At 34.1% G+C, this 15,616-nt stretch overlaps 1 protein-coding gene across 4 annotated transcripts in view; it reads right to left on the reverse strand.

Moving 5' to 3' along the window:
- The window catches only part of ABCA5 (ATP binding cassette subfamily A member 5), an 87,536-nt gene that overhangs the window by 32,512 nt on the left and 39,408 nt on the right, over positions 1 to 15,616 (reverse strand). For all 4 annotated transcript variants that reach the window (XM_063656527.1, XM_054456818.2, XM_063656528.1 and 1 more), the window contains exons 11-18: positions 13,216 to 13,274; positions 9,741 to 9,851; positions 8,406 to 8,581; positions 7,726 to 7,845; positions 6,172 to 6,310; positions 4,789 to 4,879; positions 4,466 to 4,605; positions 2,529 to 2,648 (exon numbers count right to left, since the gene is read on the reverse strand). In XM_063656527.1, coding sequence (XP_063512597.1) covers positions 2,529 to 2,648; positions 4,466 to 4,605; positions 4,789 to 4,879; positions 6,172 to 6,310; positions 7,726 to 7,845; positions 8,406 to 8,581; positions 9,741 to 9,851; positions 13,216 to 13,274 — 956 coding nt within the window. The remainder of the gene's footprint in view (positions 1 to 2,528; positions 2,649 to 4,465; positions 4,606 to 4,788; positions 4,880 to 6,171; positions 6,311 to 7,725; positions 7,846 to 8,405; positions 8,582 to 9,740; positions 9,852 to 13,215; positions 13,275 to 15,616) is intronic.

Here is a 15,616-nt window from a genome sequence, read left to right on the forward strand (position 1 = left end):
TTCCACAATTTGTGAGGGTGAACTAAAAGCAGAATGCCCACTTAATCATTTAAAAATTACAAAAGAAGGAGAAACTACAAAATCACATACATTAGTTTTCAGATAAATCTTCTTTGATACAGACATAATAACAAAAGAAAAATTTAAAACTCAAAAATATATGGCTTCTCCTCACTGCATTTGAAAGTGAGCATCTGGTATCATAAATGTAGGACTACAGGAGCAACTTTACAGTTAGCGATGCTGACAAATTATTGTTGCCACACAATAAGGCCAATCTTTTAAAATTTGACCACCAAACCATGAATAATTAAATTCTAGTAATATTATTTCTTTAAGTTCCAGATTTATTTTAGCATAATATAATGCAAGTTTACTTCATGATGATATATTCAGCTAGATTCTTGACTTTGGTATCACAATGATTTTAATCATCACCCACTTGGCATTCATGCAAAATGTGTATTTGCAGCATCTCAACTCTTTTAACAGGATGTGAACTAACATCCTGGTTTCCTTTGCTCTCCTCATCTGCCACTACAAACATTTTGCTAACCTTCGATCATAAGAAAGTTTCCTCAACTCATGTTCTTACCATAAACTAAACAGATCCACCTTGCTCCTTACTGCATCATGAAATTGATCTGTCAAGATGACCACTCTTACACTCTACCAAATCCCTCACCGTCCTCTATGTTACCAAAACTACCTTTTTTGTCCTCATCTTATTCTTCACAGCAATTGACAAATAACTGACCACTTCCTCTTTCCTAAACACCATTTTTCTAAGTTTTTCCATTTCCACTCTTTCATGAAAAAGTAGAGTAATAATTGCTCATTCACGGTCAGCCCTTTTGGCTCCTTCTCCACTGCTCACCCAGGAGGCTTGCCCCTCAATTCTTATCTATACTCCTTACCCAACTAAGAGATTTCATCCAATTCCATAGCACCATCTACCTGTGAGTAACTTCCAAATCTATACCTTCAGCCCTAACATCTTCATTGAGCTCCAGATGCATCTCAAACAATATACTCAAAATTCACGCCTGGGTCGGGTGCAGTGGCTTACACCTGTAATCCTAGCACTTTGGGAGGCCAAGGTGGGCGGATCACCTGAGGTCAGTTCGAGGCCAGCCTGGCCAACATGGCAAAACCCTGTCTCTACTAAAAAATACAACAATTAGCTGGGCATGGTGGTGGGTGCCTGTAATCCCAGCTACTTGGGAGGCTGAGGCAGGAGAATCACTCAGACTTGGGAGGCGGAGGTTGCAGTGAGCCGGGATTGCGCCACTGCACTCCAGCCTGGTGACAGAGCAAGACTCCGTCTCAAAAAAACAAAAAAAAAAAAAAGGAAAAAACTCGAGCCTGCGTTCCTTCTTTCCACAAACCTATTCTTTCCCTATTTTCAGGAAATGGCAATCTCAGTCCCAGTTATCAAGCCAAAAGCTTAGGAATTATCTTTCATTCCACCCTCTTCTGAGCCTCTAACACTCTATCAGCAACTCATCACCACTACCACCAGTATAACCCAAATATCTGTTCTTTCCCTATTCTTTTTTTTTTTTTTTTTGAAACAGGGTCTCTTTCTGATGCCCAGGCTGGAGTGCAGTGTTGCAATCATGGCTCACTGCAGCCTTGACCTCCTGGGCTCAGGTGATTCTCCCACCTCAGCCTCTAGAGTAGTTGGGACTACAGGCACACACTACCATACCTGGCTAATTTTTGTGTTTTTTGTAGTGACAAGGTTTTGCCATGTTGCCAAAGCTGGTCTGGAACTCCTGGGCTCAAGCGATCTCCCTGCCTTGGCCTCCCAAAGTGCTGGGATTATAGGCATGAGCCACTGCGCCCGGCCTCCCTATTTTCACTGACACCCTAGTTCAAGATAGTATTAACTATAACAGTTTCCTAACTGGTCTTCCTACTTCCACACTTCCTTTATAATACTCTCATCATTCAATAACCAGAACGTGTTTTTTAAAAATTCAAATCAGATCATGGTACCTATTTGCTTTAAAACTCTCTGATAGCTTCACATTACAATAAGAAAACAAATGAAATTGTTTCCAGATGTTCAAAGGCAAAACATGATCTATCCCTTTGAATATCCTCCTGACTTTGCTGTGTAATATCTTCACCTGGCTCCGGCCATGGTAGCCTTTTTTTAAATCCCTCAAAGACATCCAACTCATTCCTCAGTTAATACTTTTGCAGTTGCAGTTCTTTATCTGAAAATTTCTGCCCTTAAATCTTCACCTACTTGATTTTTCTTGTTGTACAGGCCTCAGGTCAAGTATCATCTCAACAAAGTCCTTCCTGATTATATAATCTAAGTTTGCTGCCTTCTAAGACCACCCCATTATTTCCTGCATAACTCCCATCACTATCAGTAAGTATCTCATTACTTATTTACTTGTTTATTTCTACCCTTTCTTCCAAAAAAAATATAAAATTCACATTTATATAATTTTCGTCTTATTCACCATCTGTCTGATTCATTGCCTAAAATGTTTTGTTAGTTCTGTTTTTACCTGCTTGGTCAATTTCTGCTTCAACTTCTAGCTTTAAAAATACGTCTTCCAAAGTTGTCATGGAAACACCATAAGAAATGACACCCAAATTTGAATGACTGTCTAGGGCAGAAAACAAACCTAAAAGAAAAAAAAATGAAAGAATAGTATATCTTTAAGCATATTATCATAAATTATTGTAAAATATCCTTTAAAAATAAGTTCATGAACAGCCTGTGTAACATATCATGACCCATCCCTACAAAAAATAAAAATAAATTAGCTACGCATACATACTGATGCAAGCCTGCAGTCTTAGCTACTCAGGAGACTCAGGTGGGAGGATCACTTGAGCCCAGGAGTTTGAGGCTGCAGTGAGCTGTGATCGTGGCACTGAATTCCAGCCTAAGTAACAGGCTTAACGTTCTTATAAATTAAGGACCTCAAAGAAATTTTATTTATGGGACTATATCTGTTATCATATCTATTACCATATTATATCTATATCATATTATAAACTAACAAAAATTTTACAGTATTTGAAATTAAAACTGAGAATGTTACTATATTGAACAATAAAATAAATATGTATATTAGAAAATATACAGAAATCATTTAAATACTTATTCATCTTTTAAAAAATAATAAAAAATAAACCTATTACAGGTTAACACAATTTTGTTTTTAAAAACTGCATCTTTTAAAACAAAAATAATGAGAAGAGAATATTGTATTATATTTCTGCAAATCTCTTTAATGTCTGTCTTAACAGAAGACAGATGGATTCTCATATTTGTTTCTGCATTCAATCTGTTGTGATAGCACACATTATGCAGTCTCTGGAAAACACTGTATAATCATGAGAAGCTGAGGGTCAATAAGGCAAATAACATTTTGGTATTATTAGAAAAAGTGCTGACATTATGAATTCCCTTAAGAGGTCTTATGGTCCATCCTACAGGAAATCCCAGAAGACACTGTGAAATCCAGTGAAATACCATGACAATTTATCAAAGAAATATAAGAGTCAACAAAGCATGGTGGTGAAAACCATGAGTTCTGGAACTGATTTGCCTGGGTTCAGAACTCAGCTCCACCACTTTCTACCTGTGTTACCTTGGGCAAGTTCCTTAAATCTTTTTATGTCTCAGTTTCTTCATTTGTAAAATGAAAGCAATAATAGTATTTATCTCATGTATTTCTTGAAATATGGGGATAATGAAATAAACTAATAATTGCAAAAGGCACAGACCAGCATCTGGTAGAAAATAAGCACAGATAAATGTTACTAAAGAATAGGAGATAGGTGGGTATAAGTAGATAGAATGATAGGCAGAGTGCATTAAGTTGGCAAGTGTACTTCAGTCCACTTAATTTGTGATTTCTTTTTTAAAAAAAAAACAAGTATTTTTCTGATTATGAGATAAATGCTATGAAAATTCTGCACAATGTACTTACATCAATAACATCCTTTTGTCTATCAAGCAATTCCTAAACAGAGGAAGGAGACTGAGTTTGAGTTCCTCAGTAAAAAGTTAAAAAATAATGCCTCAATTAAAAGAATTCAAGGATTTATCATATAATTCATTATGAAATCATGAAACTATAAAAGACCCTGAGAATGTATATAAACTATATATATATATGTCTTACTCTCAGGAGGCCTACAAGCAATTTCTTTTTTTTCTTGACAAAAAGTAAACACAATTATTTTTACATTTTTTAACATTTTCTTAAGTATTTAATATATTAGTTACAGTTTCTTGCATGGTGTTTGTAAAAAAAAAAGCTGTATTTTTTCTGGCTTTCAAAAACAAAATAAAGCAGAAACAGAATATTAACTCTGGCCACCTGGGAGCATGGCAATACTACATGGAGAAGGAAACAAAAAGGAAATCAATGAAACCTATTCTCAATATAAGAACCCAGTTCAAACACCAAGAGAGTTAAAGTAATACCTGAAAATTTGTCCATGTCCTTGAAAGGCAAGCTATACACAAGTTGTTGGTCATTCTGTTGTAATAAAGTAGCTCCAGGTATATGTTGTTTAACCAGTGAAGAAAGAGATTCTGTGGCACAATATTTGTCTATGTACATGCTAGAGAATACCAAAAATAATAATTAATGATTATACAATAAACAGCCAAAAGTAAATTATGAAAGCTTTAAATTAAATTTAGTACCATAAATGATGGTCAAAGCATATAACAGCAAGCCTCCAAAATAATAACAGTATAGCAAGAGTATAATATAGAATAATGTGAATAAAAATGAATGATACCTCAGGCGGTAGCCAATCCCCCATTTACTTTTGAGGAACATTGAAGAACCAACACATTTCAGCATTCCTTGTGATATCACAGCTTTCCTATCTGCAGATAAATATTTACATTTCAATTTCTAAAGTATCAACAGCATTAATAATTGGCATTTATATTTTATGGTTTCTCATATGAGAGTCATCCACATTATATCATTAATCATCACAACAATCTTATGAGGATAGTACTAGATTATCATCAACTATTTTTCAGATATGAATACTAAGGCAAAAAGAAAATACATTCCTTATACATGTTTCATACAGCTGTTAAGTAACAAAGCCAGGAACTCTACTCAAGGAGTCTGACTCTAGAGTCCACTTGCCATATGTTATTCCAAATATCTGATTTTTCCTAAAAGGCTTACCAATACAAGCACTTTCACAATTTCCTTTATAACCAAATGTAGAAACAACTCCAAAAATCAACAGAAGTAATAAGAACAAATGTTAGTTTGTTGGGTTTTTAAAAACAAAGGTATTGCTGAAGACATGAATGACTTGCCCAATTTTATTAGATTATAAGCAGACAGAAGTTGCTCAAGAATTTCAAACTTCTATATCTTGTCATAGCCATTAAAAGTCACGTGTTGACTTAAACTTAGATTCTTTATATGTATCTATGTGTATAAAATTGTGCAGAAAAGAGTTAACATAGCAGGTCGGAGGCTTCTATCCTTAGAAAGGCCTGCTTACAAGGTTGGCCCTTGGCTGTTAGTTAAGAACTTGGATTTGGGAGGGTTCCTACTGTTCTCAAAACAGGTAAGAGTGGCTCAGTGCCTAAACTGTACAAACAATGTGGTTTATGCTAAACAACTTCTTTCCTTCTGAGAATCTGGAACTTTGGTATGTGCTAGGCAAAAGATGTTTATGTGATCAGTACCCAATAAGAATCTTGAACACTGAGTATATACTAACTTTCCCAAGTAGATATTTCACACATGTTGTTACAACTCAGTGCTGAAGAAATTAAAGCACATCTGTCTACTCCACTGGGAGAGAACTCTTGGAAGCTTCTACCTGGTTTCCTCGAGACTTTGCCTCATATACCTTTTCCCTTTGCTAACTTTGCTTTGTATCCTTTTGCTGTAACAAATCATAGTCATGAGCATGACTATGTGCTGAGTCATATGAGTTCTTCTAGGACATCACTAAACCTGGGATGGTCTTAGAGATTCTCAACACAAAAATGTATCATTTTAAGATTTTTTAAAACTTTTTTTGTGAAGGAAACATACCACCAGGTAAAAGCTTCTCTATTTATACCTCAGGAATTAGCATCTCTATATCCATCTTCCTTTTGGCCCATGATCTCAGCCTTCGAAAATAAAGCAAAAATCTCACCTGCAAGAATGTCAGCTTCATCCATGAAATGAGTACTGAACACTGTCACCCGATTGGCTTTTCTGTATTTTAAAAGATTCCATACAATATGTCGAGAACAGGGGTCTATTCCAGCTGTTGGTTCATCTAGCAGCAGTATCTGTGTGAAAAGAGGTGAAGAAGGGCAGGGAATCCTCAGAAAAACTAAATATTAAACAGGCATGTGGACACTAAAAAACTGCCCCATTTCAAATTATTATTTTCAATCAGAAATATATTAGATCAGATTTTTTCATTCATAATTGAGTTCACATAAATTTTTAAAATTATAAATTTGACATGTGAATATTTTCCCTGGTTTAATTCTAAAAGACTGCCTGTAATATACAAGACAAATTATAACAGCAGTCAGACAAATAAACTAAAAACAAAACATTAAGTATATTGCTATTATCCTTAACAATTAAATTTGTAGATGTAACACTTGCTTTTTTGGAGAAGAATATATGGTTTTATAGTAGTTCAAGGGAAGCAATTTGTTTGAAGACTATTTTAATATAAAAAAGAACATGGTGGTGGGGGCTGAGAGGAAGACTAATAAACATAAAGCCAGGATCCAGAATCATTCCCCAGCTGCAACAGCAAGGAGGAATATGGGAGGATGGTGGGGATCAATAGGAGATCATCCTAGCTGCATGCATGCACCTGTCAGTTTTGATGCCCTGTGTAAAGTAGTGCATCAGTTGTTTCTCTGTTTCTACGACAGAGGACAGCATAAAACAAATACATACAAAATCAAAGCAGGACAGTGACAAAATGAATTACTCCTTTGATTTTGTTCTATTTCTTAACCTTTGTTATTAACTATAACAAATATTTTTTAAACTGTAGAGAACAAGAGAGTAATACTATTATAGCTACCATTCCAATTCAGCAATGTTATTTTTTGGCCACATTTTCTTCAGATCATTTTTTAAAGAAATAAAACATGGAGGCCAGGCGTGGTGGCTCATGCCTGTAATCCCAACACTTTGGAAGGCAAAGGCGGGAGGATCGCTTGAGGCCAGTTCAAGACCAGCCTGGGCAACATAGCAAGGTCTCGTCTCTACAAATTAAAAAAAAAAGAAGAAGAAGAAGAAGAAAGAAAAAAAACATGGCAGTCATAACTAAAGTCTATTCTTCCATTCTCCTTCCTAAAAGTAACCAGTTATCATAAAGATGTTATAACTCAGAAAGGGAAGGGTGGAAGGGGGTGAGGAATAAAAAAACTACATATTGAGTACAATGTACAGTACTCAGGAGATGGGTGCACTAAAATCTCAGAATTCACCACTATATAATTCATCCATGTAACCAAAAACCTTTAGTATCTTGAAAGCTACTAAAATTAAAAAAAAAGTTATACATCTTTCTGACTTCAGTTTTAAAATCTCATTACTATGATTATATCCATAATAACATACAGCATTTTATGTATACTTAACCTTTACATAATGTATTATATCTTTCTACAACCTGCTTTTTAATTCGACATAATTTAAAATGAGCTCATCTGTAAAAGTAATATTTATTTACCTTTGGGTTCCCAAGAACAGCAATTCCTAATGACAGCTTTCTTTTTTGACCACCACTTAATTTTTTAGCTTGGTTATCTTTGATAGTCTGCATATCTAAATCTAGTAAAACCTTCTGCACCTGTAAAAGTAAAGCATGAACAATGTTATTTTAAAAATCATACCATTTACATAATTATCAATATTACTTTTTAAATATTTTAAGTTTTAATGTGTTAAATATTTAAGTAACATATGTTTTTAAATAATTTTAATATCAACTTTAAAAATGATCCTTTAGCATGGAACTGCCTTTGACATATATTCATATATAATTATGAAAACAACAGGTAACAAGATTCTTGAGGGAAAGGTTTTAATTTTGTGCCTTCTTGGGTGGTAGGGAAGGAATAAGAGATCACTGTGATGGCTCTTAATGTATGTGTGGAAGTGGGAGGGGTAGAGGAGATGAGAGCAAGAGAAGGGAGGAATAAGGCAGGCAAGCATCCTCCAGATGAAACAAACTTTTATGTGTACTAAAACATTTACTCCAAATTCTAATTCTTTGTAATAGCTTTCTGTTTACTGGCTCAGAACAAGTGTTATATTTAGATTTTCAAGCATATTTTTATTGCACAAGTCATTACAAAAGGTTATTGATTACAGAAAATAAAAGTAAAGATTTCTATATGAATAGCATACTTCTTGTATTATATTGTTGGCTGGTATCCCTTTGATTGAAGCCAAAATTGATAAATTCTCTTCTACTGTCAAAACATCAAAGTGTATATCTAACTGTGGACAAATGCCAATCATTTTTCTTGCTTCAAACATTTCATCTATTTCTGAGACTCTGTGTCCATATATAGATGCAAACCCTAAAAGCAAAATATAAATTTAAATGTACATTAATTATTTTATAATGTGTATGTTTTGAAGTATCCTGATAACTTAGTTATTTGGTTATAACAGACATATGAGGTAAAAATTAATTTACAAGGCACAACACACCCTTCCATATTATTGGTGATCTGCATCCACTTATATTTCAATCTCATTTTCCATCACTTACAGGTCATATAACATAGTGGGAAAATCAAGAAACTAAAAGTTTGACACTAAACATAAATATCTATTGATATACTATTTATACTTATATTCCAGTAACAATTTTCTAGACACTATGTAACAGTGGAGGGATTAAAGAACTATAAATTTTATCCTAACCAGCTGTGTGGTCATGGCCAAATTACTTAATCTCTTTAAATTCCAGCTTTCCTTTTTTATACAGTGAACACTAATATATCCCACTAAAGAACTATTAAAACAATCATACATTATGAAGAATCATGAGAAAAATCATAAATTCTTATACAAATGTAAGATATGACTACCATCAAAGAGTGATACAACCAAGGACAAAGAACAAAATCAAACTAATTTTAAAAGTTAACTAACATTTAAAGAGTTGAAATTCAGATTCAATGCAATTCAGCCCTTTTGTAAAGTAAAATATTTATGTACTGCCACTCTATTCGGTTACTGTCAAAATATGGAGCTACTATAATGAATTCTCACCTACCGAACAATCACATATCAAAATTACACTTTTGAGGTATGCTTCTAAAATTCTATTTTAGAAGATAGTATGAACATTTATGATTATTTCCTTTTGAACTGTTGCTGTATATTTAGATATCTGTGTTTATTTTCTCAACCTCAAAGTCTATAATTCTGATTTAATTTCCAGTAAGTTACTCATTTATCCTTCCTTGAAAATGATGAATAAAAACACATACATACACATCTACGTGTGTATATGTTTAGAAATACGTACAAAATTAGATCCTTTTTACTTTATTAAACATGATAGAATCATTTTTATCTTCTACTAAAAACAACCAAATGTGTATAGTCAAGAAAAAAAGAAAACACCTTTACAGATATGAAAGTTGGTCCCATCGACAAAAATTATTCAATATACATTTAAAGAATATATATAATGAAGTTTTATTTTCTTTAAGACAGAAAACTCACCATCAGAAGGTGGGCAGAGTCCACAAAGAATATTTATCAATGTACTCTTTCCTGTTCCACTGTGGCCAAGTAAGGCAGTAATCTGACCCTCATATATGTCAAACGACAAATCTAGTTCAGGAAAAAAGAAGACTCAAAAGTAATTTTTATGTCTGTTCAGCTATGCATGATAATTCATAATATTTGAGCAATCTTCAAGGCACTATATCTATAAATACATATTTAAAGTTACCAGCATATTTGATAGCAGGTAAAATAGCTTCTTTGTTACAGTCAATGATATAAACAGTAACGAAAGTAAATAAAAATAAACTTTATTTGTTCATACAGTAAGATTTAGGAGTATACAAAATATTTGGGAATTTTCTGTGTCCCAATTTTTGGGAATTACCAATGGAATTAAACAAAAATTTGTTCCCAAGGATATTTATAGGCATTTAAATAAACTTGCAAAAAAAAACAAGAAATTAACCAATAGTATAGAAATGGCTTGAAAGGTTAGATTTAGTGAAGCAATTATCACTGAATGGATATGTAAAGGAATGAAGGAAGACAGGAGATGGGGACCTGAAATTATGAAGCAGAAATGGCTTATCAAAAAACCAGGCTGGCCAGGCACAGTGGCTCATGCCTGTAATCCCAACACTTTGGGAGGGTGAGGCGGGAGGATCACTTGGGCCCAGGAGTTCGAGACTAGCCTGGGCAACATGGCGAAACCCTGTCTCTACAAAAAATACAAAAATTAGCTGGGCACAGTGGCACCTGCAGTCCCAGTTACTCGGGAGGCTGAGGTGGGAGAATCACCTGAGCCTGGGAAGTCAGGGCTATGATAAGCCAAAGCTGTGCCACTGTCCTCCAGCCTCGGGGACAGAGCGAGACCCTGTCTCAAAAACAAACAAACAAACAAAAACAAACAACAACAACAACAAAAACTAGACTAAGAAGGCTAACATATAAAACAAAAAGGAAAAAGTCTCAGATCCTAAGGCCAATAATCTAAGTTAAAATAAGAAAGGGAACTCAACAACTAAACGTTAAGTGTTCTGCCCTATGAACGTGGTATTTCTCTCTATTTATTTAAATCTTCTTTAATTTCTCTCAGCAATGTTTTGTACTTTTCAGGATATGTCTTTTACATTTTTGTCTTATTTACCTGTAAGCATATTTTTTGATGCTAAATGCTATTTTTAATTTTAATTTCCAATTATGCGTTGGTAACATATAGAAACACAATTGATTTTTCCATTATTTATCATGTATCTTACCATCTTGCAAAACGCACTGTTTAGTGCCACTATTATTTTTTGTCAATCTAAAAGATTTTAAAAATAGATTATTGTGTAAACTGCAAATAATTTTACTGCATCCTTTCCAGTCTGGATGCCTTTTATTTCATTCTCTTGCTTCTTTGCATTAGAAACAATTAGTTGGAATTGTTATTACAATTATACTTATAATAAACTAGTTGTTCCAATGACTTACATTGGAGGTTATATATAATCTCCAATGTTGAATAAAAAGATGTGAAAAGCACTGTAACCATAAAATAACAGATTCATAAATTAGACTTCATTCAAATTAAGACTTGTGTTTGTCAAAAGACACTGCCAGTAGAATTAAAAGGCAAGCCTCAGACTGAGATCAAATATTTAAATACCTGTATCTAACAAAGGTCTTGAAACAAAAATGTGAAAAGAACTTGAATAGGCATTTCATAAAGGAAAACCTCCAAATGCCAATAATCATATAAAAAGGTGATTAATAACATTAGTTATTAGGCAAATGCAAACTAAAACCCTATTAATATACCACTATACCTACTTTCTTCTTAATTAATTAATTTGCCTCCTAGGAGACATTTGGTAAAGCCTGGAGACATTTTTGGTTGTTACAACTGGGAGAGGATGTTCAGCAGCATGCCAGGGATGTTTGGCAGTGTGTCAGTCTGTCTCCAGAACCAATAGAATACACACACACACACAATGGAGCAAGTGTGAGTGTGGGGTTGGGGGATTAGGGAAGGTTTATTTTAAGAAATTGCTTCAGAAGATTGTGGGGTCTAGTAAGTCCCAAAAATTTGTAGGGCAGGTTGAAAACTCAGGCAAGAGTTAAAGCTGACATCTTGGGTCCAAAATTCATAGGCTGACAGGCTGGAAACTCATGCAAGAATTTGTTTCATTCTTGAGCCAGAACTCCTTCTCTCTTTGGGGATCAAAGCCAGGGATGCTGCTTGTGAAGGTTAATTTTATGGGTCCCCCTGGCTAGGCTATGGTGCCGTTATTTGGTCAAATACTGATGTAGATGTTGCTGTAGATGTCATTAACTTTTACAATCATCTGACTTAAACTTGATTAGTCTTGATAATAATGGTAAACCTTATCCAATCAGTTGAAGGCCTTAAGAGAAAAAACTGAGGTTCCTTGGAAGAGTCCTGCCTCAAGAATGTAACAGACTCCTACATGAGTTTGCAGCCTGTCAGCCTGTCTACAAATTCTGAACTCAGGACTGAAACTTCAACACTTGCCTGAGTTTCCAACCTGCCTTACAGATTTCTACATTTACCAGTCCCCACGATCTCATGAAGTAATTACTTAAAACAAACTTCCCCTAATCCCCCACCCTACAATCATACTGGTGTGTGTGTTTATCTGTGTGTGTGTGTGTGTGTGTGTGTGTGTGTGTGTGTGTGTGTGTGTGTGTGTGTGTATTCTATTGGTTCTGGGGACTAACACACTGACACAATGCTGAACATTCTACAGTAAAGAACAGTTCTTCACAACAAAGAATTATCAGGACCAAAATGTCAGTAGTGCTGAGGTTGAAAAACCCCATGATAGGCCAAATGAATTTTTCAAAAAGTAACTAACATGTATTGTATATACATGCAAAATAATAAAATGAAACAAGGACATAGCCTTATTCAAATAATTGAGTATTTTTCATTTTAATAGATATTACATTTTACTTTTACAAATTTCATGTTGTTAGCTTTATTTTGAATATTAATCACATAAATGAAAGTATCTCAAAAAGCAAGACAGAGGCCGGGCGCAGTGGCTCATGCCTGTAATTCCAGCACTTTGGGAGGCTGAGGCAGGCGAATCACCTGAGGTCAGGAGTTTGAGACCAGCCTGGCCAACATGGTGAAACCCCATCTCCAAAAAATACAAAAATTAGCTGGGCATGGTGGCGTACACCTGTAATCCCAGCTACTCAGGAGGCTAAGGCAGGAGAATCACTTGAACCCAGGAGGCGCAGGTTGCAGTGAGCCAAGAGAATGCCACTGCACTATAACCTGGGTGACAGAGCGAGACTCCATCTCAAAAAAAATAAAATAAAATAAAATAAAATAAAATAAAATAAAAACAAGACAGAAAATCATGGTAGAGAAGTTTAAATTTCCCACAAGCTATGCAAATTATTTTTCTATTTGTACTTTAAATACTATGGCCTGAATACTAGGAAAACTACTTACTTCTCAAAGCCTCCACACTTTCACCCTTCTTTCTGTATGTCTTCTGAATACCACTAATTCTGAAATATAAAGTTTCATATTTTAAGTATTTAAAGCAATTTATAAGTATGTGTGTTTACCATGCATATTTTTATCAATGCTATCATATTTTATAAGCATAATAAAATAATAATAAAGTACTTTCCTACTAAAACAATGAACCAAATAATGTTGATAATAAAAATACAACTGATGCTTGAAAACACAGGTTAGGAGTGCCAACTCCCACACATAGTTGAAAATACACATATAACATTTTTACTCCCCTAAAACTAATCTATTAATAGCCTACTATTGATAAGAAGTCTTGCAGATAACATAAACAGTTAGTTAGCATATATTTTGTAGGTTTTACATGTTAAATACTGTATTTTTATAAAGTACACTACAGGAAAGAAAATGTTCAGAATATTATAAGGAAAAAATATCTATATTTACAGTATTATACTGTATTTATCAATGCCATCAGTTCACATCATCTGTTTATAAGATGAACAAGATGCATAGTCTATCCGAAATGACAGGCAACCGCACCCACAGACCTCAATCTATGGTACATACAAGCAATTCAACTTTTTCTTATAATGTCATGACCTTTCTCTGCTTCTTGAGAGCACTTCCAGCATCACTAGTGGCAATCCTATGGATCCCATGATGCTATTCAAGGCCTACGGTATTGCACTACACATGATAAAAAAAAAAGCAAGAACCCTGAGACATTACTTTTTATCATGATATGCAATTTACTGGAGAGATGAACAGCTCACAAGGAGATAATTGAGTCACATGGCATTTGAAGTATATACTTGGAACACATAAGCTCACCATAACAGCAAAAGGTGCTATAAAATTATTGCATTGGTACAGTAATACTGTAGTTAATATTATGCAGCTATGATTTAATACTGCATCTCCACATTTGTTTACATTTCTCTCAAGTGGGCATTGGCATAATGTAGGTCTGTCAGTATTGCGTACAATAAGCTTTGATAAAGCATAACTTACTATAATCTGTGTATATTTTATGGTAGTAAATGTTAAAATAGACTAATATCTATAAATATTTTATGCATTAATGACATACCTAACTTATTTGTTTTTGGTATTTCTAGGCTAACAGTTCATCTGCGAGTTTTTTCAAATTGTTGCAAATCTCCAAAAAAATTTCCAATATATTTACTGAAAAAAATCCATGTATAAGTGAACTGGTGTAGTTCAAACTTGTGTTTTTCAGGGATCAACTATAAAATTATTTTAAAGAAGGTACTAGAGAAAAGCATAGTATTCCTTTCCATTGTAAGTGTCATTGATTCATTTTTTATGCCAACCCAACTTCTAAAACTAAGTGAAGCATTTGATTTAAGCAATTTATGGATTTTTTTTCATTTCTGATTATCAAACACTTGTTACATCAGTGAAGGGGGATATAAACCAGATGTCATTTCACGTCAGCACAAATTTCAAACCATTAATAAATGTGAAGTGATTTTCTTATTCTACCTTATTTTTTCATATTTTTTTAAGGAAATGAATTGTTAATCAGTTAAAATTTACCCTTGAGAAAGCAGGCCACTGGCCAACGAATTACATCTTAAGTATTTTCACTTTCTCTGGAATTTTTACATTTTTCTTAAATTTAGAAAATATTATGCTTCACTTTTTATTTCATTTTATTTTATTTCTTTTCTTTCACCTAATTTTATTTCTAAATTTGGTACTGACTGACCTAACAAGGAATAGTAATGAATTTCTTTGGTTCTTAAAAATTAAAGTAATGAAATGTTCTAATTATGCCCCAAACCCTAAAAGTCTATGAAATTAACAGATGACAATTTAATATGCTGTATAAGACAATGTAGCATGAATAAAATTATACAGTTAATATTTATCATGTTTCAGTCTACATAATGGGAAAAGCTTTAAACATTAATTGCATAAACATCAGGTTTTATTACTTTTAAAATTTTCCATTCAAACATAAAATTTCAGGGGACAGGTGTGGTGGCTTACGCCTGTAATCCCAGCACTTTGGGAGGCCAAGGCAGGTGGATCACTTGAGGCTACGAATTCGAGACCAGTCTGGCCAACATGGTGAAACCCTGTCTCTACTAAAAATACAAAAATTAGCCAGGCGTGGTGGCGCATGCCTGTAGACCCAACTACTTGAGAGGCTGAGGCACAAGAATTGTTTGAATCTGGGAGGCAGAGGTTACAGTGAGCTGAGATTGTGCCACTGTGCTCCAGGCTGGGCGACAGAGCGAGATTCTGTCTCAAAAAACAGAAAGAAACAAACATAAAATTTCAAACCTAGCACCAACTTTATTCTAAATGGTTGCAAAGAAAATAAGAAAAAGAGAAAAGT

The sequence above is a fragment of the Pongo pygmaeus genome, chromosome 19, assembly GCF_028885625.2.
Source record: "Pongo pygmaeus isolate AG05252 chromosome 19, NHGRI_mPonPyg2-v2.0_pri, whole genome shotgun sequence".
NCBI lineage: Eukaryota > Metazoa > Chordata > Mammalia > Primates > Hominidae > Pongo > Pongo pygmaeus.